We start from the raw sequence: 27644 nt of genomic DNA on the forward strand, positions 1-27644 counted from the left end.
GTTGATCCAAACCAAGTGTAAGGAACTAGCTGTTTCTAAGTGACCAAATAAGAAATTCTGTACTCGATCAAGAATGTGGATATTTCTGTTGTCAGTTTCTCACAGCAAGTGAAGGTTAATATAAATAAAACTAGAAAAGAAATTGCTACTGCCGATAGCCTTACGGACTTCCTCTAATGTTTATTCCAGTATGTCAGAGTGCCAGGGAGACTTTAAAATCTGTAAATCATTAGTTAGTTCTTTATGCTGTCTTTAAAGTTCTGCATTTTTATTTCTAGTGTGGCCGAAGGTCAGTTCCCTCAGTATAACATTTCACTGAGCACCAGTTATTTTTAGTGCTTGCTAGGTGCCCTAACAGTTCTTTTCTGGAAGTGTATGTGTCTGAAAAAGAGTTTCCAGGAGTCCAAACTCTCCTGTGGTGTTTGGCAATTAGTGTAGTACTAGGAGAGGGAACCAGAGAAGGATTCTCTTCTGGCCTTGTGTGAATGTAGTCTGTGCCCTGAATTACGAAATGCCTTGGTTTCTTAATTAAGCTTTGTTTTTACTTTCTTGCTGTAGATAATAGAGAAAAATGCTGATCCTGAACAAATGCTCTTGGCTTATCTGCGAAAGAGGCGTATCCTTTTCTTGTCTGTTCCCTAAAGTCACTCATGAAAGCCTTATTCAAGTAAAATTCTAAGAAATTTTAATTCAAGGTTTAGTTACCAGATTAAGGAAGTTGTGACAGCTTTAAGATAAATCAACTGCACTAAATGATGTCTCTTTCTTAATCCAAATATTCTTCAGTTGAGCTGCTCTATTTTTAGCCTGGCTTTTTAAAGAGCTAAATTATGCCATCAGGCACAATGAATATGTGTCTGTGTTCCTCCCCTCCCACCTCATAAAGAAGTCTAAAAACCTAGGGGTCAGTAACTTGATGGAGTATGAGTCCCCAGGCTTTGTAATAATCTCTCTCCTGGTAAAGGGGAGATCTTGTGATGAAAGCCTGAGACTGATGGAATTTTGAGGGGCAAAAAGGCATCTTCTTTTGGTGGCATTGGAACATTAAAGTAGCTGTTTGTTGATTCACAGTTTTAGACTGGCCACTGTTCCAGATTCACAGAAATGAGCACTTCTCTCAGAAGTGTGATCCTTCAGATGCGATGCAAGGCAAATATCCTGTATATAAATGGGCCTTCTGGGAGAAACTGGGAAATTTGTTTTAGTGTTCCACTGGAATTTCAGATATACAGCTGGTTTGCCCGTTACATATTTCTTCCTTTCCAATTTTCACTTGGAGAAGTAATTTTCACTTCCCTTTTCCTGTCACAACTTACTCCTCTTCCAAAAGAAATTATAATCAAGTTTTCTGCTTTCTTGGGAAGAGGATTTTGGTCATGTAACTTCTTAGCTTCCATCTTGCTTTCACTGAAAATTTATTCCAATATAGAACAGAATCCAGTACGTATGCTGATACCAAACAAATTCTGTGTTCCTTAGGAGTTTAGGAAAAAAGGTTGTCTCAAGCCTTTGAGTGGAATAAAGCCCAGAATGGAACCAGATAATTATTTTCCCTAATGACAGCATTTTCAGTCTGTCTTACAGGAACTAAGTATGGCTGTGGAGGAGGTGGTTGTGGTGCTTGCACAGTGATGATATCAACTTATGAGCCAGCTTCAAAGAAGATACGGTATCCTCAACAGAATATTTTGAAACTGCAGAAAAATTTATGATTGTTGATACCATTTCCAGACATGAAACCTTAAAAACAGAGTTGTAGAACTTGTACTTAATAGTAGAAGTATCTAGAGGAAAGGTCACTTTAATCCAAAAGGAGAATGCTGTAAAAATTGCTGTTGATTCAGCTGTATTGTAAATTTGCTGAACTATCATACTCAAATGCTTGATTTATAAATAAATACTGATAGCCCCTGGAAGAGGTCGTAGGAGGCATTAATTTAAGATCCTTTGGCTTGACCACTGGAATGTGGCCCCTACCTGCAGCTCAGTGTGGTGGTTTAAGTCCAGCTAGTAACTGAGAACCGTGCAGGTGCTCACTCACTCCCCCCAGCGGAATGGGGCCGAGAATCAGAATGCTGAAGGAGAAAACTCTCGGGTTGAGAAAAGACAGTTTAATAGATAAAGCAAAAGCTGCTTGTGCAAACAAAGCAAAGTAGACAGTTTACTCACTACTTCCCATCATCAGGCAGATGTCCAGTCACTGCTGGGACACCATCATCTGTGATGGTTACTTGGGAAGACAAACACAATCGCTCCAAAACTTCCACCCTTTCTTCTTCTTCCTTCAGTTCTATATGCTGCACATGATGCCACATGACATGGAATATGATTTGGTCATTTTGGGTCATCAGCTGTCCCAGCTGTGTCCTTCCCAGTTTGTTGTCTCCCAAAGTCTCCTCTTTGGTGGGGTGAGAGGCAGAAAAGACCTTGACTCTGTGTAAGCCCTGCTCTGCAGTAGCTGAACACCCCTGTGTTGTCAGCACTGCTTCCAGCACAAATCCAGAGCACAGCTTCAGACTAGCTACTATGAAGAAATTTAACTCTGTCCCAGCCAAAACCAGCATACTGTCATACAATTGGTGGGAAGGTAGGGTAGGCACAAGTGGGAGTCTTACCAGCCCTTTAATACTGAACTCCATCCCTCACATCCCACCCACAGAAAGAAAGATTTTGAACTGAAACCTGGAGTTTGAGTCCTTAAGCTAAAGAGTGGAATAAATTGCTTTTAAGTTGAGAAAACATGAATCAAATTGTTAAATGGTTACATGTCATTGTACGCTGAAGTGTTTATTGAGTGGGGAAAAAACATTCCAGTTGTCCTTTTGTACAGTTACATTACATTGGAATGCAACACAAATGAAAATGTTTAAAGTTAATGAAAGAGCTAAAATTAAAGCAGACTACTGAAAAAAAATAAACTGTATTAAAACCCAATAATTTTAAATAATTTTATTGAAATTATTAAATGCTTTGAAGAATTTTCATTTTGGTGTGTTGCTCTGTAGGTGTACGGTTTGTGGTGACTGGGAGTGGGGCTGTGGCCGAGCCTCATCCCCAGTGGGCTACAGCTGTGTAGGTCAGGTGAGCAGCATTGACAGCAATGAGCCCTGGAGTGCCCAGGGGCAGTGACCAGTCACCAAAGGGAACAGAGGGCCCACAGCTGCAATGCATCAACATGAGGGGATAAAAGGCTGGGTTAAAGAGCAAGAAGGGCAGACACTTGCAGCCTTCTGAAGTGACATAATGTTACTCTGTATGGGCATACTCCTGAAGCCTTCTGAAGTGGTATGATGTTACTCTGTGAGTTGAAGCTTTCTGAATTGTGTGATGATACTCTGTGGATCATGGCCTTATCAACTGCAAGGTATGCTGTGGCTTATGCTGCAGCATTGTTCCTAGATCGGAACAATGGTATTTATTTTACATCCGAATTTCCTGTGGATCAGAATTTTGATTATAAGTTTGCAGCAGTAATTCTTTACTTTCTTCTGATGACTACAGCAATCTTCCTTTCCCTACTTTTCTCCTTCAAAATACAGTTGACAGATTCCTTGTGGGCAAGAGAGACAAGAGGGCAATTAGAAAGGTATTAAGGAAGATGTAAATTCCATTGAATTGTCCTTATAGATATGCTTTTATATGGGGGTCAAGAGACATAGCTAAAAAGTGATCACTTCTCATTCCAAATGTTAATAGTGGCTGCTTTGTAAGTATGAGCTATGTCTTGATTGACCGAAAAATAATACTCAGACTTGTTTATTGAAATAATATTCATGTTCTTTATTCCCCTTTATGTTCCAAAGACACTATTCAGCCAATGCATGTTTGCTTCCCATTTGCTCCTTGTATGGTGCAGCAGTGACTACAGTGGAAGGTATTGGAAGTACCAAAACCAGGATTCATCCAGTTCAGGTGAGAGTGCAGTGTCACTGTATAGGAAGATTACTGATTTCTTTTTTGGATGGAATGGATTTAGTGACAGTGCTTTTAGGGCATGGGAATTTAATAAGATTGTTGTTTTCCCTGCTAAGTGACAACAGAGGGCAACGTTGTTTTCTGGTGGTTGATTGATCAAGGCTGATGATGGATCTTACTTTAGTATTGACAGTCTGATCAAGTAGTTGATATGTGATGATTGTTGCAGTGGGTCAGGCTCTGCTCTCTTTGGGCTAATGACACATCTTGGACAATGTCCCTTTGGTTCATATTTTAGTATAAGTGCAAAATAGACAGAAGTGTGCTGAAGGTTACTTAGCTTCTTTAGTAACATGTGCGGCAACATCACACCCAAAATAATTATTTGCATTTGATATTGTTTTAAATGTTTTACTTAAAAAGTCTGGTTTATTACCAAGGCAACATTTTGTATGGCATCACCTATTTAAGAGAGCATTCATTGGAATGGAGATGAGTCCTGGAAGGAGTGTTGTTTGTGGTATTTCGTTTCAGGAAAGACTCGCCAAGTGCCATGGCTCCCAGTGTGGGTTCTGCACACCGGGAATGGTGATGTCCATATACACTTTGCTGAGAAACCACCCAGAACCAACTTCAGAGCAAATGATTGCAGCTCTGGCTGGTAAATATTGCCACTTTTTAGCTTGCAGGTGTTTACCTGAAGCATTTCTTCAGGTGCTTTGTGAGTGCTTGTCTGTGTGAGTATACATGTCTGCATGCATGGAGGATGTACTCTTACAAGCTGTGCTTTCTAGAAGAGTTCCTGCTGCATGGAGGCCTTGTATTCCCTGTCATTCTTTTATCCTGGAAAATGAAATACAGAGCTGTGGATTCTTTCAGGTGCTCAAAACGTCCCCATACGTGTCTTTTGAAATGCTTAAAATCAGATGTGCAAAAATTATGTCATATTGGAGAAGCAGCTGCATCTGAGCATCTCCAAGGTCCCTTTATAGCTGGTGTTGAGAATGTCATAAACCTTGCAGGACAGGCCCTTTGCAGTAGGATTAAAACAGATAGTCTGCATCTCTTGGCCTTATCTTCAGTAAGGGAAAGTGTGAGCATTTATTGTAGGTAAAATAGCCTTCTGTCATCTGTTGTGCTCTAGAGCCACAGTGGAGCCAAAGACATTTCCTGTTGCTGTGTGGTGAGTTTAAAGGTGTAACGTTAGTTTCCTTCACCTCTAGAAAAAAAGTCAGGGGGAAAGAACAATATTTTGAGTGGGTAAAAAATACTGTACAATCTCTTATTCTCCTGCTGACCTGGAGCCAGCATTCACTGTTGTGCAGATCTCAACTGTTTCATACTCCCCTTGAAACAACAGCATTTTTTGTCAGGAGCTGCAAGGTCCTAAGTCTTGTGCCACTGTTCTATTTTTTATTTTTGAGAGCTGACACTTCTCCTTGAGCTTAAAAAACACAAGACTCACATAAATATATGATGTTCTAAAGCCACATCTTTAGAGCAAAACCTTTTCTGACTGATTTCCTTCCTTCAGGGAACTTGTGCCGCTGTACTGGATACAGGCCAATCTTAGATGCCTGTAAAACCTTCTGTAAGGTAAGAAGTACTGGTGATAGGAGTGCTAGACTGGGGGCATCAGTGTATATGCATATACAGGCCATCAAGATTTTCACTGAGATCATCCCTTCCCTCTGTTTAAAGGTGTCATTCTGAGTAAATGGCCTAACCCCTTAGAAAAATTGATAAACAGAATTGAACATGTTGTCTAGCCTGGATTATGAGGAGTAATCTGAAGTAACTCCATGTGGTTTACTGTGAGTTAGTACTGGCATGAATAAAAGCAGAATTTCAGTCCACGTTCTTAGAATTTATCACGCACTGCAATGTGTCAGAAACCTACCAAGGAGAAATGGGAGTGAACAGTTGGTAAAGGAAACAATACAGACCATCTACATCTGCTCTCACAATGTCAAAAGAATTCTACACAGTGGGAATTATTTTGTATTAAGGATGTCAACATTTGATGACTTAAAATAATTTTTTAATATCATTCCTTTAACACTTAATCCTTCTAATTCAGCTTGTTATTAAACTTCATCTAGAACTTTATTGAAATACAGAGTCACTCTTATCTTATGAGCTTTAACTCATTGCCATTCTGGGCAGTATGTCACTAATGGGATTTTCCTATTTTAGGAATCCATTTGTTGTCAAAGAAAAGCAAATGGAAAATGTTGCTTGGATCAGGAAGATAATTTGTTTGACAATGAAGAGAAGGTAAAGTTTTAAATATACTACTGACCCTGCTTCAATATAAAACTTAGAATATTGCATATAGTATTTGATAAATATGATATTTTATTATTCCTCATGAGAAACTTGGAAATATTTTGAAGAATTGAGGATTCTATGTGTAAATTTGTATGGGGGGCTCTGATAGCACTATCTGTGCCAGATAGTTGGTGTAAGGTAGTTTGGGTCTCCAGAGCTGAGATTTGAACAGCTCTTCAGGGTCAGTACTATTAATAGTCTGAGCTTTACCAATACAGTGAGAATTATATTGTGAAAGACATTAGGGCATATGTGAAATTTGCTTAAATCAATGATCAGTGATGCTCTGAGTACTGGTATCTTAGGAAAACTGCTGACTTGACCCTGAAGAATTGATACACTCTAAAAAGTTAGAGCTATGATTGTGATTTTATGTGAAACCTCTTATCCATACAAGTATTTCACCTTGTTCTTAATTTTCTTTCAGTAATAGCTGATCTACCTCTTTGGGTTTTCAGTACTTTAGGTTGGCATGAAGTTACTTTGTTACAGTAGAACTACAGGAAGCCTGTCCTTAGTCCTTCAGTTGCTTGCTTCTGCCCTGTCATTTGTGTTACCAGTAACAATTAAGAAAATATTATGAGCACTTCTTTCACCTCAGCACCTCCAAATGATGCATGATGATTCAAAAACAAATCCAAATGATAATGAAATTACTAAATTTTTTAGTGGCAGTCTATTGGTTTGGCTTTGCTTTTATTATTGTTTTGTGAAATTAATGATGAGAGAAAATTCTTGGTCTCTGCTTGTCTTCTTTTTAAGGTGTCCACCAGCCTGTTTTCAGCAGATGAATTCCAGCCCTTAGATCCCACCCAGGAGCTTATCTTCCCTCCCGAACTAATGGTACCTTTTGCTGCTTATAGACTATTTGTTGCTCTGTTCAGAATTAATTCTTAAGTCCTGCTTAGCAGTAATTCATCAGAAGAAATGTCAGAACGTTTTAATGTTATTATACTCCTTGTTGTACTTTTGCCCAGTAAGCTTATTGAATATTTGCATACCAAAAAAAAGTCATATTGAGAAAATGAAGCTGCAGAGTTAGATGTCAGGTGAGAAGATAAAGAAGCAACTTAAACTGAATTTTCAGTCCAGCATCTGAAGATAAAAATACTTCACAGCAAACTGAATGGCAAACAATTTTTAACATTGGAAAACAGTTATGTGGCTTAATAGTTGTGTTAGTCCTTTCTCAGATGGCCACCCAGATCAGAGAGTGTTTAGCCCCTGTGATTAAGGTATGCCAAAGATATCAACAGCTGGAATTGAAAGCGTTAGGCATCCTTAATTATTGACAGCAGTATTTGCCCTAGAAAAACTGAATGCTGTTTGTTTTACTTTATTACCATTGCAGAGATTCAAAGCCAGATTCTGTAGTTAGCTGACTGCTTCTGGAGAAAGATTGATGACTGCAGGACAGGAGTTCTTTACTGTGTGTTCATACCAGCACTGGTTCACAAGCTATTTCCAAGTGATCAGTGCTAGAACAGCCGGAGACACTTAAGTGTGTGCATAATCTAGAAGGGGATGCTGCTGTCAGTGCCATTGGTGCTCTCCAAGAACTACTACTAAGTATTTTTTAATCGCTTTTTTAACAGTTTTAGCAATTGCAGGATCTATCCCTACATCTTTTGCTAGGGGACTGTTTATTATCATTCTTGTTTATTAGCCCTCTGGAATTACTTGAAGACCTTTCACAAACACAGTCTCGACTTTCACCATTGTGCAAACATTAGCCAGCATAACATTTCTGTCCCCTTTTTATCCAATTTTAAAGGACTATGTAGAATTGCTGTTGTTTAAGAACATTTTTGACTTTCAGTCTGTTGTCTATTAGACCTCACTTCTGTCTCTATGTCCAAATATTTAAATCTGCCATGTTTCTCCATCAGAGAATGGCAGAAAATCAACCAAAAAGAACTCTGGTTTTTCGTGGGGAGCGAATAACATGGATTTCTCCTGTAAGCTTGGATGAACTGCTGGATCTGAAAGCCACCTACCCTAAAGCACCTCTTGTGGTTGGGAACACCAGTGTGGGTATGTATGTGATCAGAACAGCCACTGTTGCTTTAGCTCCAGTGTGCATGAGAGGACTGGGGCTACGTTTGTGGTTCTTTTTGCATCTTCATCCCTAAGCTTACGTTCCAGTACGTGGGAGCTGTCGTTACGGAAAAGCTTTTTGTCGTCTGCGTCTATTCCTATCTTGTAGGACCTGACATGAAGTTCAGAAGTGTGTTCCATCCAGTTCTTATTGCTCCTGCAAGGATCCCTGATCTGAATGTGCTGAAATACACAAATGATGGTCAGTAAATATTACTTTTTTCCAAAGTAGAAGATTTCTTTGCAGTAAGGAATGCTGCACCATTCCAGAGTGCTGAGCAGCTCATTCCCAAGCGTGCTTGGCTGTTTCCCAGGTCAAGGGGCTGTTGCCAACAACGCAGTGCAGGAGGGTTTTGTCTTCCTGACTCAGTGCAGAGCTGACCAGCAATATTATCTTGGGCCTTAGTGCAAGGGTGATTATTCTGGTAATACTGGTTCTGGTGATCAGTCATGCGGTATTTGCTCTGTGACTGCTGAATAGCAGAGAGATCCTTACAGAACCACAGGGAGAGTTAGCATGTGGCATGCTTGGTTACATTAGAAAAAAGGCTGTGATTAAACTGGCGTCACTGATATGCATTGACTAGTCTTGTTCTCAATCATAACAGCATTAATTATAATAGATTAAAAATGTTGTACCTCAACTTACATGTTTATACTAAGCATGGAGGTTTTTTTAGTTAGACTAGGTTCTGGGTTTTAAATAATTTCTGGTGGATTAGAACTACAACCAGAACAGGTCTCAACTTAGTATAATAGTCTGAAGTAATTGATTAAAAATTACCTTGTACTAGCTTATAGCCAAATTTTTAAGGAAAGTCATATCTGATTAATTACTTGCTATATGCCTGAAAGCCACTTTTTTCTCAAGTGATAAGCTGTGTTTAACAGTTCTGTCATTGCATTTAGAATATCTATTTTATTTCTGGTCAGCCATCCAGTTCTATTCAAAGACTAGTTTATTCTTCACTGAAAAGTAGCTAGGAATTGAAAAGAAGCTGGGAGAATTCTTACTCCTTCTTTAAAGTGTGTAAATAAAACCTAGGTATTTGAAGGTGAGACTTACTAGTCCTAAAGCAAGAGATATGCAGTTTAGTTTGCCAGCCAAAAATAGTATTTCCTCTCTTTAATCAGATTTAAATGCAAAATATGTTTTGATTAAATTTTTCTTTTAAATACACAAAATGTAATATTGCTTTGCTTAATTAAAATGCATTAAATTTATTTCTGTTTTCATTTATACATTTAATTGAATCCCAGTATTCATTGAAAACATTCATTTATTATGTAAATAATTCTTTTTAATAGAAGGGAACTGTGTACCATTTACAAAAAAATCGGAAGTATAATCTTACAAAAAAAAGCTTCTGAAGTAAATGCATATGAGTTCTCTTTCTAGTGGGAAAAATGATACTGTCTTCATTGTTAGGACTATTTGGGTTTTTGCTGCCAATGCTACCTACCCCGACCTTAGAAGAATAACTAGCATGTACATAGGCAAAGCAAGATGAAATTAGGATGGAAGTCATGCTTTGGAATAGGAAGTCTATTGAAAGCATTTTGAAGCTGACTCACCTTTGTGTGATGTCTCCTAAATGTTTACTCAGTCAGAGCAAGGTGTAAGGGAAGCAGTTGGGATGTGCAGCTGGAAGCACAGAAGGGATTTCCCTTTCAACAGAGGAGGTGAGGTATTAGTTCTATTTCATAATTTCTAGGAATTTTACCCTCAGTCTCCTGAAATAAAGGTTCCAGTTCCTTTAAAATGCAAAGGCTCCTCTCCTTTTATCTGCCTTAGCTCCCATGAGCTGTCATAACTCTACAGTCTGAAGACACTTTAAAACCCAGGCAATAAAGCAATGCACACGTTACACTTTCATAATCTTTTGGTTACAGGATTAACTCTGGGAGCTGCCTGCAGCCTCTCTCTAGTGAAAGACATCTTGACAAATGCAATTGCCAAGTTCCCTGAAGAGAAGACAAGGGTTTTCTGTGCTGTCTTGCAGCAATTGAGAACTCTGGGCGGAGAACAGATAAGAAATGTTGCTGTATGTTGGGAATTACTTGCAATTACTATTTGAAAAAGTTGTAACAAATGTGTAATTGGTCCTGACCACATGTAGAACTTGCATTTTTAATTTTGATTTTGCCATGAATTTTTTATCAATACCTCTTTTTGTAGCTTTCAATACGTATAAATGTACATGTAATTTGCATCTCATATTGTCACTTACTTTTCTCTGTAATCATCATATTAACATAAACTTCTTTATTTTTTGAAGTCGTTTGGTGGAAACATCATAAGTAGAAAATCAACATCAGACTTGAATCCTGTTCTGGCAGCCAGCAACTGCATGCTCAGTCTGGCTTCAAAAGGTAGGAGGAGATAGCCTGTCTCTGTAGCATTTAAATGTTCAAAGGGCTCTTAGAGATTTACGTTCCTTGCAGAATTTTTTCATCTTCCCTTCTGAGAATTTTAACTTTCATAATACCCATCACAGAATAACAAATATGTTCACTATCAGAATAAAATATCAAAAAGAGAAAGGAAAGAGCAATAGCATTTATTTCTTTCTGGACTCCTGGAAATGCTCAGAATCTCAGGGGAAAAGCAAACAAAGAAAAGAAGAAATGAACTCAAAACCTAAACAACAAAAGCCCCACCCTCCTAATAACATTCTACTTTTGCAGCAGTTCTTTACCACTCGGTTTGCTTCCTCATTTTGTATGTTTTAGACTGAAAGGTAGTTATGACAGCAGCTGCAGAGATCTGGAATAAGTTGATAGGATTGAGGGTGGAATCATCATGGCAGTATTGGAAGGGAGGATTATAGAATGGGGATTGACCTCTGAGTACTTTTTTTAGGAATCTGGTATTACAATGTTATGGAAGATGGAGCAACCATTTGAATTTATGGAAATATCACTGATAGGTTTTTATGTAAGCTCTGTAGTGGTTATTTATTCAGGAAGGCAGCAGGTATTTCTTGCCAGTTAAAATACTATTGATATTGTGTCAATATCACAATTCTAGGGAATTTTCTGGATTTGAATTTTTTGGGTTTTTTTTTTTAGGACAAAGGCGACAGATTGCTGTGAGTGATATTTTTGCAGATGGAGTTGGTAACAATACCATTACACCAGAAGAGATCTTAGTCTCTATCCATATTCCCTATTCTAGGAAGGTAAGTTATTAGTTTATTTAGATTTGCTTTATGCAGAATTAAAGACTATAAAATAAAGAGCAAGAAGGCCCATAATCTCTCTGTTTGAACTAGCACTGTTACTGCTCACTTTCTGAATTCCATACATTTATTCATTTCAGTGCCATACTATCTCCCAGTTTCAGCCAAAAAACACAACTCAGCAGGTAGCTGGCAATGCTACATAAAGAGTAATATTCGGAATAAAGTTTGCCCTAGAATGATGAGGGAAATAGCAATTGTCTAGATCCCCTGTGGAAAGGGGTCTTGGACAAGTTGCCATTGTGCTCACCAAAGCAGGCTGCTCACCTGTGATATGACTGGCATCAAATTGGCAAAGCATTGTCATCTCCTGAGGATTTTTCTTTAAAATGGGATAAGATTGGATATGTGCATATGGTGGTTCCACAGATGTTGCTGAACTGAATAATAGTCTTTAACTGATACTGGGTTTGCAAGAGTGGATATGGGATCTTAGAAGAGAATTATGGGTTATCTTATATGAATACTGAAGTTTGGCAATACCTTGAAGCCTCTAAACTTATGGTCTTGTTATAAATACAGCTCCACAAAATCCCTGTCTTTCTGTTATCTACCATGAAAAATCTAGGTCATCTGAACTGTGTAGGTGATGGAGGATTCTGTATGAGCTGCTAGAAAATCAAAGATGCTAAATCAACTGAAAGGTCAAGAGAAGAAAGTGCATGGTCTTGAATACTCAGGAAGTTGAATTTGTGCTCTTAATTTTCTATTCTCTTGCTTCTCATAGCACAATAACAAAATCTACTTACATGCCTGCGTTTCTGTAATCTTGCTCAGGGGGAGTACGTCTCTGCATTTCGACAAGCGCCAAGACGGGAAAATGCCCTTCCGATAACCAATGCTGGGATGAGGGTCCTTTTTGAAGAAGGTACAGACGTTATAAAGGATCTAAGCATTTTCTATGGAGGTGCTGTCTCAACAACAGTCTGTGCAAAACAAACCTGTTGGACACTTACTGGAAGGTAAAATTTTTTTGTCTTGTGTGTCTCTGAGCAAAGGGACTTTGAGAGTTCAGGTTCATGTTCCTTGTGACATGAAAGTACAGAAAGATTTCATTTACCTGACTGATGCCTTGTATGTTCAAGTGAATGATCAAGCCTTAATGATGACTTTTCAGGATTGTTACATTTTGGAGTTTGCACATGAAGTGCAGCTCCAGTGTGAATTATGCAGAGAGATAAGAGAGATGGCCTGTGAGATAAGTGGGTGAGGTATACATCAGTCAGTTGTGCACCTAAACCCAAGGATGGGTAAATTACTCTGTACCCCATACATTTGATAATCCTCTCATCAGTGTTCTTGAGTCCTTCAGTTTGTCTCTAAAAATACCAAGTTTGAGAACATTAGATGTGCCAAATTGTCATGGTTTGAGCCTGGCACAGAGCCAGTGCCCCCCATGAAAATTCCTCACCCTGGTGTCTGCTGTGAGATGTGACCAGGAATAAGCAAAACAGGCTCTAACTTAAACATAAAGAACACTTTATTACTTAAACTACAGGAAAAGAAAAAAAAGAAATTGAAAACCTTACAAAAAAAACTTTCCTCCTCCCCACTCCCTGACTTTCCCAATCCGATACATTCTCCCAAAACACCAACTGCCCAGCCCGGCACGACACTTTAGTATACTCAAACTGCAGTTCATGAAGAGGAAAGGAGTCCTTCTTGTTCCATAGGCTTCTCCTGGAAACACACTGAAACCTCGTGTGCTTCCTTGTCACTTCGGCACCGCCCGGAAAAAAAGTCCTTTTGCCGCTTGTGACATCTTCCTTCCATGCCCAGTGCTCTCACCACTGAGACATGGCCAGAGCTGCTTTTAGGGTTGTCTTTCAAGGATGCCTTGTCTCACTCCAAAAAAGGCACAGTCTCTGCTTTGGGACATCTGTCCCCCCCATATTTTTCCAACCCCCTGGGGCCGGGGAGTCCTCACGAATGAACCCTCCTGGTTTTGAGCCACTGCCTCCCCCTAAATGCAGTCTGTGTCACAGGAACAACTGAGTCCATGGCCACAAGAAAAGTCCAGCCAAAAAAGCCACTCCAAATCATCTCTCCTCATCCAATCATCTCCACGTTCTTCGGGCCAGGTCCTTGTCTCATCTCATCTCTTATCTCCCTTCTTATTCAGCTTTGAGGAGGATTAGCATTTTTGCAAGGCCCCAATCATGAAAGAAAGGGTTAAAAGTTTTCAGTCTTTGTCTGTCCTGGGACGAGATGATACTCCCACACGTGCTGCTGCTGCGGCCGGCTGGGCTGCACCCTTTTCCCCCCCCCTTTCTCTTCCTGGGCCGGCTGCTATCACCGCCGACTCTCTCTCTCTCTCTCCCTCCTGGGGGGGGGGGGGGGCTGGCTGCCCGATGTCTCGATGTCTCTTGGGGCTCCTCCACCCTTCCATCCTTGAAGGCCCCTCACTTCCCATCTCTGTCCAGGCCCCGGGCCTACCGCATGGCTGCCCCTCCCCCGCCCAGCAGCAAGGCTGGACGGGGGAGAGATCTGACCTCTTCACAGCGACGTCCTAAGAGAGCGTGCCAAGGGCAGTGCCCTGCTTTTAACCCCTGTGTATTCTCGGAGGTGTGTCCAAACCCCACTGGCTACACCGGGTGCCAGTCTCAAACCCAAAACCTTCATTGGTTTGACCACAGCTTCCCAGAATTCCCACTCCTTCCTGGTCAAACCACCACACAAATAAAGTTAGAAGCACAAGTCAAATCTTCACCTTTTCAATATATCTTCATCTGCAAGGTCCCAGTAATCTCTGGAATTAGTCCCTGACTTTCCCTTTCACTCTGCTGCACTTTTCAAAGATTTGGAGGAAAAAAATTGCAAGTTCAAGCAGCATAAAAATAACACTAAATGAAGCCCCTGTAGCCTTTTGTTGCTATTTAATATGCAACTGTTTCTTTAGTTGAAGTGTTCACTATTTTTTGATGCTTAACATTGTTAAATTTAGTCTAACAGACTTAATATTTTGGTATCTGTAGCTGTGTAACTATACAGAATTAACGGTGTTGAGTTACTTAAGAAGAGAGTGCTTTCAGAAAATATAGCAGCTAATTAGATCCCTTGAAAGTATCTACATTTTGCATCTATATCTACTTTTTTCAAATATGGGATAGTATCTGCAATATGGTGAGAATCAGTAAGACTGCTAAAGCAGCTTTAAAGCTGTAATAGGGTTTATTTATGTATTTGTTTATTTAAAAATGCTGGCATAGCACTTAATTCAGTTTGCTTATGGGAGTTCAGCTCTGTGAGCAACATTGATCTACACCATTTTAAATATTGCAGATGTTATTAGAATCAATATTTTGGCTTAATTGTGAGCAGGATTATGTCTGTGGTCAATGGTACACATAAATTACTGCAATTGGTATTTATTTTTTTATTAGTCCTGGTCTGATTGTATCTATTATTCTTCCTGACAGACACTGGAATGAACAAATGTTGGATGAAGCATGCAGACTTGTCCTTAAAGAAATTGTTCTTCCAGGCTCAGCTGGTGATGAAAATGTAGACTATAAGAAAACTTTGATGGTCAGTTTCTTCTACAGATTTTTCCTGGAAGTATCACAGTCATTGAAGACAATGGTAAATTAGTTCATAAAATCATGGAATGTACTGAGTTACAGGAGACCATCAGGACCATGGAGTCCCACTCCTGGCCCTGCACAGGACACCACAGGAGTCCTACCGTGTGCCTGATAGCATTGTCTAAATGCTTTTTGAAGTCAGGCTAGGAGCTGTGACCACTGCTCTGGGGAGCCTGTTCCAGTGCTCAAACACTCTCTGGGTGAAAAATCTCTTCCTGATGTGCAACCTAAAGCTCTCCCCTCCCGACTTCATGCCATTTCCTCCAGTGCTCTCAGTGGGCAGCAGGGTGAGGAGGCCGATACCTGCCCCTCCACTTTCCCTTGTGAGGATGTTGAAGACCTCAGTGAGGTCTCCCTTGACTCTCCTCCAGGCTGAGCAAACCAGGTGTTCCCCATGTCTGCTCTCGTGCAAGCAAATAAAAGGGGTGTTCTTGCTATATGTTAGTGCTTGCAGTTTGTACAGTGTGCTAAATCATTGTCTTTGGTGTTTGGAGCTACTCGGTAACCTAAGTGTTTAACTCCCAAAGAGGCTGATGGAGAGATGCCCATTTAACTTTTAGATGCTCAGATATCTTTACCTTGGACATCAGGCTTTAAAAGACATTTGAGCAATATTAATACAACAACATACCAGGAGCAAGCTCCCAGACCCAAAGGCAATATACGAAAGATCTTACTCTGTAGTTCAAAACAGAAATAGATGAAATAGAAATAAAGGCTTTGGAAAAAAGCTATAGATACTAAACCAACCCTCCTGCTCGTATGAGCTGTTGACTGGGAGATGAGGACACTAAAGTTTCACTTGCCAAGATGTTCTAGGGTAATTTACTTTTTTATTTTTGTCTTAAATATGTTCTTGCAGAGAAAAATATCCCTTTAACACTTTTCTTCTGTTGCCTTGAGCTCTTTCCTCTAAATCAACATTATAGGTAATTGTTGAGTACCAGGAGTGATTCTGAGCCACTTTTGATCAGACCTCAAAACAAAGCTCTTCTGTCTGTCCCTATTTGTTACTTACTTTAAAAGTATATTTGTTGAATCTAATATATTTTTAAATACTATTTAGTGACACCTAAAACCTCTACATTGTTTTCAGATTGTTGTTTTAGGCCTTTCTAGTTTGAGCCTGGAAAGCATTTCCTGTATAAAGATTTTGTGCTTGATTTTGATTGTTGGCTTTTCTAGTCGTAATGTTCAAAGTGTGAGTTTTAGTAGTAATTCACTTCCTTTTCAGGATCCTTGCCATTATCCAGGCATACCTGTGGAATATGGGAGTGTCCTACAAGATTTCAAAACCAGAATGCCCCAGAGTATCCAAATATATCAGGCAAGTGATTTCATTCTGACATTGTTTTGTGCTTTATAAGACTAGGTAAAAAGTCACAGTTTAAACATGAGCTATGGTGTGAAGGTCAGGTTCAGATTTTCCAAAGGACTGGAAGCAATATGCTTTTAGTGGTTGATTTTAACTGTATCTCATTTGGAGAAGCCTTGTTTGTAAAAATAGATTCTGGGGTATACTCGCTTCTTCTGGACAGTGCTTTAAAGATAAATATGCTAAGCAGACTCCATTGTCAGACTGCTTAAAATTGGTTTATTGCAGTGTGCAAACCAGTTAGAGAGAAGTTTTAGAAACAAAAAAAAAAAGATTGGAAAGCCCAGGTATAGTATATATATACACTGTAGCATAGCTATAGTATTGTTGTCTCAAGATCCTCAGGGGCTCTTAGGTCTTACTGTAGGTTTAGGAATCAAGATGGTGTGTGATGATTGTGTGCTCAGATTAACACAAGCATGTTGTCCTAAATCAACAGTAGAGAGCAGCAAAGAACACATTTGGTATTTTCTGAGCTCACCGTATAAATAGTTCATGGTGGAAACACCTGCAAGGATTTTTAATATTTTGACACCCTCAGTACACAAGTTAAAATACCAGCTTTTGGAAACCTAAAGAAAAATTCAAATGAAATATAGGTTAATACTTGTTTTTCTTTTAATTTTTAGATATTCCCTAGATAAACACTTGCTTTAAATTCTTCATATTTGTTCAAATTGTTACATTAAATTTCCTTCAGAGTTGTTATTATTTTTAAAAATACAAGGGAAAGAAGCAGTTAGAGAAGCCAGGATCAAGGGGACTATTTCTGTGACTTTTCCCCAGTTTATTTCCCATCTCTAATAAAGTGACTGAACATCAGAAATTGAAACAATTTGTTACTCAGATCAATTGGCACTGAGCAATAGAAATTTAGAAACCCAGAAAATCTGAGTTTTTCCACTTTAAATTTCTATTTAGATTTTGTAAGGCCATATTTTTTGTCTGCGCTCCTTCATTTGGACATTATTAAGATGAATAAAAAGAATGCTTATCCTGAAATCCAAATTTGTTGTCATTCTGTGGTGGAAATGTTGAAGTGGTTTGGCTGAGACATCCATTTGAGGAACTTCAGGCAGTCAAGCAAAGATTGGTTGTTCTTGACTTTGTGCCAATAGCAGACCGTGTGCCAGAAAGTGCAGGAAGCAGAAGTGTGTAGCCTGAACATGTGTGTGCTAGAAGCTTTAGAAGTAAAAACATTTTAAGTCATAAGTAATTAACTAATTCTAAATGTAGAAAAGGAAAAAGTTAGCATGAATACTGACTCAAAAATTGGAAAGGTGTTCTGGAAGTTTGCAACATTAGTTCACGTGGCAGATTTAACTGGAAATGCTGTATTAATTTAAAAAATAGCAAAGTAAGATTAATAAGACACTAAATTCATACACAGGTGCAAGGAAATAATTGGGAAGAAAATATTTAGGCAGTATTTTCTCACTGATTTATGTGATCAGTTGCACTCTTTCAGTGAGGAAGCCAAATCTTAAAAACCATTGCATATAGCTCATAGTAAACCACCTGACACTGGTAACATTCAGAGCAGAATCTTGTGAGAATAATTCAGAAAATTATCAAAGCTTCATTACACTATTCAGTAAGGGAGGAAAATGTCTTTTGAAAAAGTGCTGGGTTTGTCACTTTGATGTAAATAATTAAGGAAAAAAATCCAAATAAACAAACCTGTGTGGGACTCTCTGAAGGTTCCATAAGAGAAGAAAAGAGGAGAATGAAATCCCCAGGAGTTGCAGTCACCTCCTGCAGCCACATCTCTTTCAATATTGAACCAGAAGATGATTGTATGAGCAGTTGTTCATTCATCTGATTTTCTGAACACTGTAAGAGTAACAGGACTGTTCTTTTTTTACCTGGGGGTGCTTTGTGTGTTTTTCTGACTGTTCAGGATGTCGATCCAAGCCAGTCTCCCCAGGACCCTGTAGGACGGCCCGTTATGCACCAGTCTGGGATAAAGCACGCCACTGGTGAAGCAGTCTACATTGATGACCTTCCTTCTGTGGATGGGGAGCTTTTCCTGGCTCCTGTCACTAGTTCCAGAGCCCATGCTAAGATTGTGTAAGTGTTCAAAGTGGACCTGAAGAAAGTGTTGTCATGAATTGCTGTCTGAGATTTTTAGAAACTGATGAGTTATTTGTGTACAGAACAGCATACCTGATACCTGCACGCAAATCCATGCTGGAAGCAGTATTGTTGCACTAGTAGAAAGGTTTGTTAGGATTTAAGTGTCTCACCCCATTTTACTCTACCAGTAAGGGTGAACTGTTTGTGGTCCATAAACCAGCCCAGAGCTAGCCTAGCTACCTCCACAAAGTGCTCATCTATGCAGTGCAAATGGACTTCAAGATTCAGTTTTACCAATACTGCTTTTAAACCTTAATTCTATGATGAAAGAAGAAAATTGTTCAAAATGTAGGAAATAGTGTGGCAACATTGCAGCAACAAGGTGGCAAAGCTCATATGAGGTTTTTAGGAAAAAAGGGTAGAGAAGAGGATTTTATTTTGTAAGAAAACTGTTTCAATGTATGCTTTTATGCTGCCAAGATACACCTATCCTAGCAGTTTGTTCAATATTCAGGCACCAAGACGTGACCAAGTGATCTGTCATGACAGATAGGACTGGGGCTTCTGGCTACTGAGTCTTTGTCATGTTTCCTGGCTTATTCTTAGGTCATTGCTGGGTTTGGCAGCCCTCTTTTTGGTCTCATCACAGAGGTGACATCACCCCCATCTCTGCAAGTCAATAGGATGTAGTCAGTCTCCTTTGTCTCCTGATGTGGGTGTCCAGAGAAGATGCCTGTACATGTGCAGGGATCTGATGACCTGCTAAAGTAGATGCTATCAAAACATGCTGTTCTTGTAGACCTTCTGCTGTTCCTTCTGATCCTTCTACACCTAGACATTTCCATTCCTTCCCCATTTATACTGGTTTTGTAACTTTTATATCTCTCTACATGAATCCTCCATCTGCAGATGAGTAAATGTATCTTGCATTATGTGTGTAGGCTGTCAGGTCTTAGAAAGTTGCTGTTGTAACATTGTAATTGTGCAGTGAGTTTTTATTAAACCAATGCAATTCAGGCAACCTAATGGACCAATGATTTCCCTGTTGTATCTAAATGATCTTTTATAAATGAAGCGGATTAGTAGAATCTTAATTTGTCTTTTATCTGTACTTCTCCACATGCCAGAGACAGGAAGAAAATGTGTGTGTGAGCCTATGAGCAAATCTTGGTAGAACAAGAAATATACCTCTGTATTGTGTTCCCTTCTTCTGTGATCAGTTTGCATAATTAATGAATTACTCTTCTCTCTTCCCATATCCCATCAGATCTATAGATACCTCAGAGGCCCTAAAAGGAGCAGGTGTGTTTGATGTCATAACAGCTCATGATGTGCCAGCTGCAAATGAGTTTCATTTTTCTGATGATCCAGAGATTATATTTGCAAAAAATGAGGTATAAATACAATCTTTTTGCAACTGATTTTCTTAATTTTTAGCTGTTTTTTTTTCCCCAACCTTTTATTGTCCTATTATCCATTTCTGAACAGTGTATTTTCCTTGCTTCTGTAGTTATAGTGGTATTTTTATAATTTGTTAGCTTCATGGATGATGTAAAAATACAAAAGTTCTTAACTCAAAGAAAACTTTTAAACAGGAAACATAAGTGATGGTAATGTAAAATAAGAATATCAGTAACACATGTGGCAATTGTTTGAATCCACTGTTCCAGTACTGATGTGTATTCTGCAGGTGATTTGCGTGGGTCAGATTGTCTGTGCCGTGGTTGCAGATTCAGATGTTCATGCCAAACAAGCAGCTGCAAAAGTGAAGATAGAGTATGAAATGCTGGAACCAGTAATTTTAACAATTGAGGTACTAATAATTTCTTCTGCTTTTTTATTGTTTTACCTATTTAATGAATGGAAGCAGTTTGCACTCTTTAGTTGCTTTTAAAATATGATTTTTAAGGAAACAAGATGAATTTGAACATCCAATTAAGCAGTATGAGTATCTCCCTATAAATAAATGTTTAACCTTTTGTCTAATTTTGACCACTTATGATAGGCAACAGTTTTGAAAGTATGAAGGTTTGACAAGTTTTACAGTAATAAACATTAGAATGCAAAAAAAATAATTAGCATGCAAAAAAAAAGGACTCTCCTAATGTTCCCAGTGAGGAAAAGGCAATGAGCTTGCTGGTTTCTAATTTTCTGGTAGCTACCAGTCGGTAAGTCAGCATGTGTATAGTGGCTAACAGTTAGCTCCTGATTATCTCTAGCATTTTTATCTGTTGTCTAGCTTGAAAGCTAGGCTGGAGACGTAGGAGTTGTTGGGGGAAAATGAAAGAAAGGTGTTAGGGATGAATATTTTAGAAGTGTAATGTGAGAGTCACATATGGACTTACCCTGGATTAAAGAGAATAGAAGTAAGGGACAAAGAACATACAGGGAATCGGCATTAGTTCAGCATTAAACAACTTTACAGCTTGTTTTAATGTGTGTGTGGTCTAATGGAACAATCTTTCTGATAAAAAAATAGATAAAAGCTGACAAATTTTGTAACATTTCATTAGAATTGAAAATCCAATGAAATCTCATTAGAAATAAAGCAAATGCTAATATATAAATAGATTCCACCTTTACTCAGTCCTTGTGATTTCTTCCCCTCTTACTGGCATCACACTTTGGATGATGCTGTTGCATTCTTACTCTGTGTTGTCTTGGTCACTTCCTGGGTGTATGACTGGGAAAAGCAGGTGAAATAAACTGAATGCGTTTCCTTCAGAAACTGCTGTCATCAGTTACACAGGATGCAACAGCAAAGGATGGCTGGTATTGAATAACAAACTCAACAATGGCAATAAAGTGATGGAATACAGCTGTTCATTGATTTAGGTAGCTGGTGGTTCCAGTCTCTGAAGACAGTGGTGTTGGTCCTGAGACTAAAGGGCTGCTGGGAATCTTAGAAATACTTAAACACCCCATTTCTCTTTTTCTCCATTACAGGAAGCTATAAAACACAACTCATTCTTTGAGCCAAAAAGAAAATTAGAACAAGGAAATGTTGATGAAGCATTTGAAACTGTTGATAATATAATTGAAGGTAAACTGTAGAATACATTTGATGAGAAAATTTTGGCTGTCAGTATTTGGGTTTGGCTGTCTGCTCTTCAAGTCTCAGCTCTACCTTTTTTACATATAGTCATTAGGCCTGAGAAAATGGCTAAATCTTGTGTATTGTTGTTCTGCTGCTACATTCAAGTTTTTTGCATCCCCTGTTCTTGGAAAAAGTTACAGAATAATTAGGTTGGGAGGGAGTCTTAGTCCAACCTCCTACCTTAAGTAGGTCTGGTTAGAGCAGGTTGTCACAGGCTATGTCCAGTCATGTCTTTAATATCTCCAAATATGGAGATTATGCAATATCTATAGCATGTTGCATAGAAACCTGTTCCAGTGTTTCACTGCTTTCATGCTGATTTTGATTTTTCTCATCTCTAGCTGGAATTTCTTGTGTTCATTGCCTCTTCACTTTCCATTGGGCATCTCTGAGAACAGTCTGGCTTGCTCTTGTCTATACCCTTCCATTAGGTAGTTGTAGACAGATCTCTTCTTAAACCTTTTCTTCTTATGAATTAATAAATCCAGTTCTCTCAACCTCTTCTCGTACATCCTGTGATTCAGCCCCCTGATGATCTTGGTGGCCCTCTTCTTGACCTGGTGCAGTATGTGCATGCTTTGTTTAACTTATCTAGGCTTTACTGATTGTTGTCACCACTTGTGGGCAATAGTGTTCTGCTTTAATCCAGTTCTGGTGATGCTGCTGGAACAAGACCAATTTAATATTACAAGGATTTTAATTTGTGTTTTTATTTTAGATGTTGCTCTTTCACACAAGAAGTATCAGAGGATTTGAAACTGATTACCATCATTTACGTGATGGTGGGCTGTTAGTTCTCTGGTTGATTTCTTCTGTCCTTTTCCCTCAGTAATACTTGTATTTTTCTCATTGAATCAGGGGAGATTTGCATTGGGGGACAGAAACACTTTTACATGGAGACTCAGAGTATGCTTGTTGTTCCAAAAGGAGAGGATAAAGAAATGGATTTGTATGTGTCAGCACAGCATCCAGCAGTTATTCAGGTAATGCAGAGCATTCTCAGAGAAAGTGTGTGGACTTGTGACAATAGAGCTTTTAAAGTTTTGTTACAAATCTGTAGGAACAGAAGCCATAGAAACATGAAGTTGCCATCTAGAGGTCCAATAACAGCTGCTTTGTAGTGCTGCTGTATTCTGATAAACACTGAGCACTCCACTGCCAGGATAAGTCTCTCCTTTCCTTTTGAACAAAGTACTTCGTACCTCCACTATAGTAGGCATGCAAAACTCCCTGTGGAGTGCTGAGGCTCCTCCATCTCAGTTTTCCACTGGAGTGAGGAGCAATTAGTTCACTACAGAGGCAGAACCTACTGAGGATCTGATCAAGTCTAACAGCTGTAGGTGAGACTGCTACTCCATGCAGCAGTCTCCTAATCGCAGATTGGTTTGGGTTTCAAGGAACCTTTAAAGACTCTTTAATTTAAGACTCCTGCCATGGACAGGGCTGTCTTTCTCTGCATCAAATTTCTCAAAGTCTCATCCAACACACCCTTGAACACTCCCAGTGATGGGGTGTCCACAGGTTCTCTGAGCAACCTGTTCCCATGCCTTACCACCCTCATTGTAAAAGATTTATTTCTCTTGTCCAGTCTAAACCAGCCCTCTTTTAGTTTAAAAGCATAGCCCTTTGTCTTGTCAGTACAAGCTTTGCTAAAAAGTCCTCCTCTGTTTCTTGTGAAATCCCCTTTATAATTTGAAAGGCCCACAGTAAAGTCTCCCTGGAACTGTCTTCTCCTGGCTGAACAACTCCAAGTCTCTCAGTCTTCATAGCAGAGGTGTTCTAGCCCTCTAGACACTGTCATGATGGTAAATGACAAAACAAAGCTGCCATAGCTTGTGGTCTGCAGAGCAATGGCCATAGTGCATGAAACTGCTGGTATTTCAGACTCAACACTGGCATTTTGTGTTCAACGCCCTGTTCTGCTCCTTTTGTAATTTCCATTATTATTATATTGCCAGTAGCCAACTAGTATGAAGAACTCTGTGTTTGAGAAAATTATTTCCACCAAAAACATTCCTGACACTAGCAAGACCTTAGATAATTAAGAAACAAATAGTTTTATTTTAAATAAGAATAAGGTATTACCTTAGTAATAAAACTAATATAAACTGTTTACTAATCCATTTTTATTATACCCAAAGCTTCCTACTATTTAGATGATGTAATTCAAGGTTATTATTCTTCACATTGGCCAATGGTCTTTTCACAGTCTGCATGGTAAAGATTTGAAATGTGAGCACTGTTGAGAGTTTGTTGTTATTCTTTCTTTACTTTTTAACCTAGGGTAAAGGAAAAGTTAAATTCATCTGATAGAAGAATAGAAATATCCGTGGAACCCTTTTCTAGAAAAGGTTTCTATTTCAGAATCTAGCTTTTGGACTTTGTTTGGGTTGGCATAAAATATTAAAACTTGTTTTACAGGAGATGGTAGCTGCGAGTTTAGGTGTTCCAGCCAACAGGATCATGTGCCACGTTAAACGAGTTGGTGGAGCTTTTGGTGGGAAAATCGTGAGAACTGGCTTACTGGCATCAGTTGCTGCAGTGGCAGCAAACAAGTAAGTGCAGTATGTGTGTTTTGAGATATGAAACAAGTTAAGCAAACAAAGTTTCCATTTTGGCTTAAATGATTTCTCTTTTCCAAAGCTGCTAGTCAAAACGTCATACAATCCTGACTTCACACTTTGCAAGACTGTTCAGTACGTTTCTTTGTTTTGTTTTCTTGGATTACTTACGTTAAGCAGCTCTAGCCTCAACTAAATTAATGGGCTGCAAGAAGATGATATTAGTATGAGCTAGAAATACTCAAAAGGACCAGTCCCTACCTACTGGGACTTCCTGCATACAGTAAAATATGACACTAACCCTCCAATTGTGAGCTTCATTGAAACAGCAGAATGCAGAAGGAAGAGTCATGAGTGGAACTGCTTTTAAGAAAAAGTAGTTTTAGCTCAGTTCTCAACATCTTTCAGTCAAAATTAGCTTAAATCTCTGAGGTACTTTGCTTTTTCTAATACTGCTTGAATTAGTTTAAGAACATTAACCTGTAAAGCTCCATCCCCCCATCTTCCAAATTTGGCAGGGTTAGCTGTCAGGGCATACAAAGCTCCTTTATAAGCATAACTGATTTGCTGCAGAATTCACATTGGGTTACATCCTGTCAGCCAAAATGATCTTGTCATCTGAGGTGTTAGCTCAATAGGTTTATATTACTTCTACTGTCACTGGTATAAAATTTGCTCTTGATTATTTTTGGCCACATTATCTGTGTTTTTTATTAACAGGTCATGCTAAAAATAATATTTCTTTTATGGTTTAAAGTATCTTTTTTATTCTTAGGACCTTATTTTAAACTTTATGTACATTTTTCTAAAGTAATTATTTTAAATGATACATGCATTTCTAGACTATTTTTCCTGTTTTTATTGTCATTGATACTTTGGTTTCATTCCAAGACACTCTATTTCAGTATGATTCTAAATAGCTAAGAAGTGACAAACACTTAACACTGAAATAGATTCTTCAGGAGTAGTTTGCACTGAGTTATCTTGTTGGCTTTCAAGAGATAAAAATTCTGACATGATTGTAAATGTGAGAAATATGAAATCTGGACATCATGTTAGGCATATGTTCAGGCTTATTAAAGTTGAGTTTAATCTAAATCATGTTTATATGTATGGCTGGATCTGGATACATGATGAGTAGCCATAGCCATCTTATTAATAACATCCTTTATTTTAATTGCAATTTGACTTTTCTTTTTTGGATTTAGAACCAGCAGAGCAGTCCGTCTTATTCTGAGCAGAGAGGATGATATGGTAATCCTGGGTGGCCGACATCCTTTTATGGCTAAATATAAAGTGAGTGCCACAAGAATTCAGTGAAAAAATACCCACCTGCATTCTGCAAATAATATTTCAGTGTTACTGGGTAATGTGTTCCGTTAATGAAAATTGGTATAACCAATTCAATTTTAAAACAAAACTACAAGCCAGGAACCCAAGAGATAGTTGCTGTACAACCCCTTTGTCTGCTTCTACCTCTTCTCTTCAGGGTTTTGTATTATTATTTTTTCTAGTTCCTTCATGTTCTTAATCCTTTTAGAGCTCTGTCTTCTTTCTAGGAACAGGAAGATAACCTATAGCAGACTTGTTCTGCAGAACTTTATTTTAAACTCTCCATATGGTTAGATTCACACAAAGAAGCAGCTAATTTTTCACAGAAACAGTGTCATGCAGAAAACTCACCCTGTGGAGGAAATTAATCTCTTCCCTGCCCTTGCACTGTCATCAGTTATAATTATTCATTAGGATAATTTCTGCCTTCTTTTCCCTCTCTACTTGTCATATAAATTATGTGTGCCAGCCCCCATAACGGGGTTTAAATTCAGGTTTCTGCTGAATCAATATGCTGAATGATTTTTCTTTAAAAATACCTTTGGTTAACAGCTCTCCAGCTCAAGCTGGATGCCTTTAAAGAGTGACTCTGAACAATGGGATTATACCTGGGCAATTATACCCTTACAGTCTTACCCTCACTGACCGTACAGACCAGTGGGAATATTAAGGGTCTGGATCTTCGCATTCTTTGTGGATTTCTTTCACTGTCTGTAGCTGGGCCATTTCTTTTCTTATATCTAAGTGTGTAGCCTTTGCTAGAGATTGTAGCTTCCTCATCTTTCAGCTTGAACTGACTCTGAGGCCTTCTTTAATTTGACTGGGTTAACAGTTCAATATACATAGGGGAAAGTTCACAGTTTACAGCCTAAGGCTGCTGCAAATCTAGCTGCTAATAGTAAGCAAGTTGCATGACATTCTATATAGATAAAGTAAGAGAGGTTTTATAAGATGCTTCCCTAAAATGGAAAATGAGCTGTAGCTCGTGTGGAGAATTCAGAAACTGTTGGTAGCAACAGGTGAAAAGAGGGATGTGAGATAAAGATAACATTTCTTCATTAATAAACATAAATGTCATATTCCTTCTGCCAGACACTATTCTTACCATTAAAGTGAGATTTGATTTTATCTACAGTAAACACTCCTTGGTGACACTCTTGTCAGCCATCTCAGGCAATAGAGAGATCCTTCCTTTCCTAACAGGCTTATGTTGTATATTCTGTGATATACAGATCACAGATGCCAGGAGGGAACGCCTATATCTTAGAAATGTACTTTCTTTCTCTCTTGTCCTTCTGTAGTTTCAGAATGCTGCTCAGAGATTAATAGTGTGGTATGACCCTAAATGTGTGGGTTATGTTAATTTTCAAAATACACAAGCACTTTGGAAACAAAGGAATGCTGAATTCTAAATAACTGTTGATCCTTCTAGGTTGGCTTCATGAATGATGGTAGGATCACAGCTGTGGATGCTATATATTACATTAATGGAGGATGTACCCCCGATGAATCTGTCCTGGTAAGGATTTTATAGTGACGAACCTTACAACATGGAGGAGTCATTAGCTGGAAAATTATGAAGCCAAATTCCTTTACCCATGTATTATTAATCATATAGAATTTTAATATAGGGATTGTGTGTTTTGGAAGATTTTACACTGAGCAGGTTAAGCCTTCCTTATTAAATTTAGTGGAGCATCTCACTGCTTTCTTATATTGCCCTACACATTCACTTCATGCATGTTTTCTCAGGCTTACTTTTCTGTTATGAACATCTCAACTAACATTGTATTCCTTTTAAAATGTGTAGTTGCTTTCATTTGTTTCTGCCTAAAGCTTTATATCTTCAGGGCTGGGAAAATCTTTCTTGGCCTTCAGAAAATTCATAGTGATAGTTATCCTGTTGCTATCCCTATACATTTCTATACTGGGTCAGCATTTATTGTGCTGTATATCTCAGTTCCTCACTTACAGGTCTGCAAACCATAAAATGTTTCTTGCTTTGATATTACCACTAGGTATTTGTGTCTGTTC

The 27644-nt window shown here is 38.7% G+C and overlaps 1 protein-coding gene across 3 annotated transcripts in view; it reads left to right on the forward strand.

The window, feature by feature from the left end:
• AOX1 (aldehyde oxidase 1) overlaps positions 1-27644 on the forward strand; it is a 40123-nt gene that overhangs the window by 513 nt on the left and 11966 nt on the right. For 2 of the 3 annotated variants that reach the window (XM_005484198.4, XM_074548246.1), the window contains exons 2-24: positions 559-616; positions 1573-1669; positions 3804-3912; positions 4450-4576; positions 5450-5511; positions 6112-6192; positions 7009-7089; positions 8136-8280; positions 8453-8545; positions 10237-10388; positions 10623-10716; positions 11416-11525; positions 12363-12547; positions 15005-15167; positions 16404-16496; positions 18445-18614; positions 19888-20014; positions 20311-20433; positions 21567-21663; positions 22576-22700; positions 24139-24272; positions 25487-25574; positions 27043-27129. In XM_005484198.4, coding sequence (XP_005484255.2) covers positions 559-616; positions 1573-1669; positions 3804-3912; positions 4450-4576; positions 5450-5511; positions 6112-6192; positions 7009-7089; positions 8136-8280; positions 8453-8545; positions 10237-10388; positions 10623-10716; positions 11416-11525; positions 12363-12547; positions 15005-15167; positions 16404-16496; positions 18445-18614; positions 19888-20014; positions 20311-20433; positions 21567-21663; positions 22576-22700; positions 24139-24272; positions 25487-25574; positions 27043-27129 — 2601 coding nt within the window. The remainder of the gene's footprint in view (positions 1-558; positions 617-1572; positions 1670-3803; positions 3913-4449; positions 4577-5449; positions 5512-6111; positions 6193-7008; positions 7090-8135; positions 8281-8452; positions 8546-10236; positions 10389-10622; positions 10717-11415; positions 11526-12362; positions 12548-15004; positions 15168-16403; positions 16497-18444; positions 18615-19887; positions 20015-20310; positions 20434-21566; positions 21664-22575; positions 22701-24138; positions 24273-25486; positions 25575-27042; positions 27130-27644) is intronic. The other variant, XM_074548247.1, reaches the window with a different exon arrangement.

This window comes from Zonotrichia albicollis, chromosome 10, assembly GCF_047830755.1.
Source record: "Zonotrichia albicollis isolate bZonAlb1 chromosome 10, bZonAlb1.hap1, whole genome shotgun sequence".
NCBI classification, from domain to species: Eukaryota; Metazoa; Chordata; class Aves; order Passeriformes; family Passerellidae; genus Zonotrichia; species Zonotrichia albicollis.